This window comes from Phocoena sinus, chromosome 9, assembly GCF_008692025.1.
Source record: "Phocoena sinus isolate mPhoSin1 chromosome 9, mPhoSin1.pri, whole genome shotgun sequence".
Lineage (NCBI taxonomy): Eukaryota > Metazoa > Chordata > Mammalia > Artiodactyla > Phocoenidae > Phocoena > Phocoena sinus.
In genome coordinates this window covers 28560090-28565895 of record NC_045771.1, presented here as the reverse complement: position 1 = coordinate 28565895, position 5806 = coordinate 28560090, and the positions used below count along the sequence as shown (strand labels likewise).

At 51.4% G+C, this 5806-nt stretch overlaps 1 protein-coding gene across 2 annotated transcripts; it reads right to left on the bottom strand.

Annotated features, from left to right (window-relative positions):
• Positions 1 to 2261: 2261 nt before the first annotated feature.
• On the bottom strand, positions 2262 to 5586 carry FEZF1 (FEZ family zinc finger 1). 2 transcript variants are annotated; one of them, XM_032643600.1, is made up of 5 exons: positions 4852 to 5347; positions 4480 to 4701; positions 4145 to 4279; positions 3748 to 3880; positions 2267 to 3309 (listed from the first exon to the last, which is right to left on the bottom strand). In XM_032643600.1, the coding sequence occupies exons 1-5, from the start codon at positions 5278 to 5280 to the stop codon at positions 2972 to 2974; spliced, it is 1257 nt and encodes a 418-aa protein (XP_032499491.1). In that variant the 5' UTR covers positions 5281 to 5347; the 3' UTR covers positions 2267 to 2971. The 2 variants fall into 2 exon arrangements, with proteins under 2 accessions (XP_032499490.1, XP_032499491.1); XM_032643599.1 differs by having other exon boundaries at positions 2262 to 3309; positions 4480 to 5586.
• Between the last annotated feature and the right edge of the window lie 220 nt (positions 5587 to 5806).

Genomic DNA, 5806 nt, shown 5'->3' with positions numbered 1-5806 from the left:
GCTTCTCCTACTTAATCACCACTACTTCAGACTACTCAAACCTGTGACCAGACAGACTACTGTTTCCGTTGCCTGCCTTCTCTGGAACTGTTGCCCCATCCCAAATCAGACCTGCGCAAAGTCTCTCCAGATTACAATAACAGATCCCCTATATGCTCCCACCTCCCCCAACAGACCAATTCTATCCTTCCATAGAAGACTTCTTTTTCAATATGTCAAAGCACACTGGCAGGGGCTAAAAGGTGGGAGTACCACATATAAGTACTTCCTAACTGTAAGTATTTTATGGCTTAGTAATTTTCCTCAACAATGTTCATTTTCTTTTCCACCAGTGAAATTGTGTCACCTTGAAAGTCTGGGAGAATTACATCCTGGGGTTCTGAGAATAAGTTCAAATACTGATTGAGAATAAATTCAAGAGACAAAAGCCATTTTCTGCCCTTTATAATTACCCCTGACCTCATTCTGTTTACTCAAAGAGAACAAACGCTTTCAAGGTCCGACTAAGTCACCTCGAAAAGGTGGCTACCCATAAGCTACCAGACATTTCCCCCAAGCTCCCTGGGGCACAGGCAGCTGTGAGGGAATGTGACAAGCACCTGGAAAAACATTTTTCCACTTGGCTGTGATATTCAGGAGAAATGGCACTTCTGCCGGCCTCGAAGATTCAGAATGTACCCAACTATGGAATTTCAAAACGATCTCTTTCTGAAGTCAAATCTAACACGGATCTCGTCTCAGGATAAGGTGGGGTATGGGGACGTCAGGAAAAGAGAAAGGTAGGGATTCGATCTACTGATTGCTGGATTGGGACTTAAAAAGTCCCAGGGCCCGAGGGCTTGCGTCCTGGGGCAAGAGCTGGGAAGTCTGGACCCGACGCCTGCACGTGGAATCAGGAATCCCCTGTTCTCGGGATCCCTCCCGTCCAGCTCCGTGCCCAGGATATTGGGGTCCCCCAGCCCGAGAGCGGCCGCAGTGGAACTTGGCTCGGATGTCCCGTGGGGCCCGCTCACCCGCTTGTCCGCGGTCGCCTCACCCAGGGTGTCTATCACCTCTCTGACTAGGGCCGCCGAGGAGGCCCAAGGGTCGTCGGCTCTCGGCGCCCGGAGCGGTCAATCCTTCCCCCACCTGGAAATGCGGGCTCTGGTTGCCAAGGAAATCGCCGCCTCGCCCCGGCGGTGCCCCCTACCCATCTCCCTTTCGTCCCGCCTGTCGCCTCCTGGCTCCGCATTTCCTTGAGCGCCCCCCAAGACGTACAAAAGTGAGGCAGGAGAGCAAATTTAAACTCGTTCCCTACGCCTCTCTTGCGACCGTCAAGGCGCTCGAAGAGCCGGCGAGGCCGCCCCGGGTGGGAGGGGATCCTGTGCCCACCGTGCGGATCCGCGGTGGATTCTCCGCAGCGGCCAGGCCCGGCGGGAGCTCGAGGCCGAGGGAGGGGCCGAGACGCACCCCCGAGGCAGGCGGGGCTGCGGGGACCCCTGCGGCCCACTCCCCCAAGCCTCTCTCCCTGGATGTGGCCCCGCTGCAGCAGGGTGGCTGGGCTGGGCTGGGAGCTTGTCTGGCAGCTTCTACTGAGCAGCTAATAGTATAACAACCCGGCTTTGATAAATCTGAACTAATTACCCCTCTTAATTAAAGTCTTTAGCAGTTGTTTCACTGTTTTGGCAAGAAAACAGGAGAGACTTGCAGTTAGAAAACACCAGAGCCCGAGCTCACAGCGGAGATGCTGATTAACACTTGAAGCATTTCAAGGACCTGGCACCCGCCACAGTTTGGTTTTCATCCATTTTTCCTCCTTGAATGGAAGGATATTCGTCTATAAACATATACACACACATAAAAACATGCAGGCTCCCTTTGCCAGCTATGTACCAGTCAGTATGTGCGTTCAGGATGCAAACAATAGACCCCTGTCCACATGATATCATTGTAACGCCTGTGTGGGGACGTATATTACACACAGCTCCTATAGATATGTTGTTCCCACTTAACTTTGCACTATAAATATATCAGATGGTCCAGGACAAAGACGTGCTTCTGTTAGAAAGCTCCACATCTTCTGTCTCTGAACTTACTGAATTTCATTACTTTACCAAAGTTGTAACTATTTGGAGAGACTATTATTTGCTCCTGGTGAATTTTTCAGATGAAACATTGGGTGGTACTAACCCAGGGTTGAACTTCTTAAAAAGGAAGAAAGAAGGCTGAGGGGGTCAGAATCAGGGATCCCTAGCTGAATAATATGAACAGAGCCCTGAAGGTTGTTGATTAAATAAGCATGTTCCAAGGATTTATTTCCAACAGTCAATGAATCAGTTTTCACGTGCAAGAATCAAAATTCAAATTCATCCATAATGAACCATCCTTATCTAATGTGTATGTGTTTGTATGTGTGTGTGCTGATGAATGTGGACTGTGCCTTTACAGGCACACACATCTATGCGTGTATATATAACATACACACAGAATTGGGTTTGCTTGTTTGGTTTTTTTTTAACCTCAGGGAAAGAGGAACTGGTAATAAACAGTCGGCAGGCATCTTGAGACCACAGAATCAACACAATGGAAGTATATACAATAATAAAATTAAAATGGTGCAGCATTCCCGGGTAGGATAATACAGATCTCAATAAATACAGCAGAAATTTGTGTTTAAAAAGCAAAACAAACACGATCTCTCCACCCGAGATGAAAATTCTTTGCAAATTAAAAAAAAAATCAGAAAACAAACCCCCAAATTTTCTCATAATTGTTAGTGCCTATATAGGATATAATACACAAAACCATTTAGCAGGTGCATGCAAGAGGCGAAAGGCCGGGGAATTCAGAGGCTTCTGGTTGGCGCTAATGTGTAAGGCCCAACATGCCCTGGGTTCTACAGGTGAGCCTGGGTAGAGAGGTCCAGCTCTATTCGGCTGCTGTCTCAGTAGTGGGGACCCCGGCTGGGGCTGGGAAGGGACTTCGGCCTTGATCACTGGTGGCCCGGGGGGAGCCCAGGCTGCAGGGGCCCAGGGGGCGGCAGCGGCGCGGGCAGCGGCTGCTGTAGAGAGGGGGACGGGTCCGCTCCCGGCTCCCCAGCAGAGGTGCAGGGCAGCCCCAGGCCGCTGTCATGCAGCTTGCGGACGTGCTTCTTGAGGTCAAAGTTCCTGCAGAAGCCCTTGCCGCACGTGGGGCAGGTGAAGGGCTTCTTGTCATTGTGGGTGTGCATGTGGAATGTGAGGTTGTAAATCTGGTGGAAAGCCTTGTTGCAGATATTGCACTTGAACTGCTTCTCCCCGCTGTGGGTCAGCTTGTGGTTTTTGTAATTCCCTGAAACAGACAAATGACAGGGACGTGGATCTGAAAAGAAAGCTTGGAACGGGAAGAGCAGACGATTGAAGGACAACGAGTCTAGAGAAGAGGGGCCACAGCGCGGAGGGCCGGTGCAGTTCTATGCTGCCCGCCTGCACTTCGCTCCCCAATTTTATTTTTAAACATCAGCAGTGAGGTCGTTCCCTCCACGTTTTAATACAACAGTTATTAATCCAATTCTATAAAACGAGGACAAGCGGTTAAAAAGAAATGCCCCCTCTGTATCTGAGCCATGCCTTTCTCTAGTACTCATCACACTTGAGGGTAGGACGTTGGAATGGCAACACATGCGCTGGTAACTAGCTGCACTTAACAAATCGTTTTCTGAAATACCCCCCAAAGTTGAGGGCTTTTGGTAAGACTACTGCGAAAGACAACGCCTCCTGGGTTCGATACCTTTTTGATGAAATCCTTTGCCACAGAATTCACACACAAATGGTTTGTAGCCTGCGTGTATTCGGGTATGCGTGTTTAAAGTAGAACTTCTATTAAATGCTTTGCCACACTGGTTACATTTATGAGGTTTTTCCTAAGCGGAAAGGAGAAAAAGCAGAGACGTTAAGGTATTTTGCTGTTCAGTGGAGTCTGAAAAACTCACAAACACTGTAATGCTCTTCCTCATGCTTTTAAGCAAAACAAAGGCAAACAATACCTGGCATTTCTCTCTCTCACACCCGGCACATTTTAAACAAACCTTACGCTAAAGAGTAAGAGTTGATCGGCCATTAAAAAAAAAAAAAAAAAAAAAACCGTTCGGAAATAAACCAGGTGAAATTGAGACAGCCGAACACACCTGGGTGTGGATGATCTTGTGCCTGCACAGGGTGCTGGCTTGCCGGAAGCCCTTTCCACAAACTTTGCAAACGAAGGGTCTGGCTCCCGTGTGCACCGGCATGTGACGGGTTAAGTTATAGTGCGCGTTAAAGACCTTAAACACAAGTACAACAGGTTAGCTCAACAAGCCCTTGGAGATCAAACCAGGCAGAGGGAGGGGAGGGAGGTGATAACGTTATAACAAGTGTATACAAATAATTACAAAATAAAGTTAAATGTGGAAAGAAAGAAGGGAGGGAGGAAGGGAGGAAGGAAGGAAGGAAGGCCACCCCCCACCCTTTACACAGTACTTGCCTTTCCACACACTTCGCAAGTGAAAACTTTGGGCTTGGTATGAGGAGAGCCGCGGCTGAAGTCAGAGGTTTTGAACGCTATTTTTTCCGACAGGAGCTGGGCGCTTTCTTTCATGTAATGCTGCAGCTGAGCCTGGGACAAGTCTTTGAAAGCTACTCCCGAGGGGTACTTCTCCACCGCCGGGACCACCAGTTTATTCCTTTCGGCTAAATACGTTTTTGGCTGCGGGTGCAAAGGGGAACTGAGGAAGTAGGAGGCCACCGGGTGGATGTTAACGCTGGCCGCCGGGTGGCACGGGCCGTCACCTCGATTCAGGTAGCACAGGGCTCCCATGGCGTGGAAGGAAGAATGGTTGACCACCCGCGGCCTTACCAGCTTGTACTGCTGCAGCGGGAGCGCGTCGCGGGCCAGGTCGCCCTTGAGAGTCAGCGCGCAGTTGAGCAGGTCGCTGCAGCTGAACGCGGGGGCCGCGGGCGCTTCTGCAGGTGCAGCCGGAGCCTCCAGACTCGCCTTCCGCGGCTCCGAGCCCGTCACTCCGGCCTTAGGGCTCGTGTCGTACGCCACGGGCACGAAGGGGATCATGCAGGGGATCGACGAGTTAAGATGCAGAGAGTGCTTGGGGTCCCCCTTGGGCACGGCTCCCTGCAGGAAGTGGGGGACGGGCAGGGCTTTGGGCTCGGGGGTGCGTGCCATGATTCTTTCGATGGAGAAAGCCAAGGGTTTGGAGGTGTTCATCATGTTGCCCCGGGCCGGAGCGGTCGCTAACATTTTGGCAGTCGCGTTGTGGCAGCTACTGTCCATGTCTGAGTCTCCAGCGTCCCTCAGCCGGGGTCGGGCTGCGCCGTCGTTGCCTTGTTCCCTGCTTGTCACAGACCTGCGGAGAGGGGGACGGGCACCATCACCACCAGCAGCCTCCTCCTCCTCCCCAGCATCACCAGCCGAACCTGCCTGCCCAGCCCAGTGGACTCCTGCCAGCCCATCGCAGAGTTCTTGGCGCACCAATGACTCGGGGACAATCACTACTTATTTCTATCAATAGAAAGTGTTGTGTCAATAACGCAGCCAAGATCTCGCCAATCGTTAACTTCCAAGAGGAGAAGGTAAACTAGATAATTGCTCAATTCGCTTCCAACACTCAACAGGAAAACTTTTTTTTTTTCCTCTGCAGTCAGTGACTACTTTTCATTGGTGAGCGAGTTCCCCCGCCCAGAAGAGGCGGGGGCGCTCTCCGAGGTGCGGCGGACCGTCGCCTCCGCGCACACACTCGCCGGCGGACACTTCGCTACCCTCCGCGTCGGCCCCCCCCCCCCCCCGCCTTGCTTTTTCC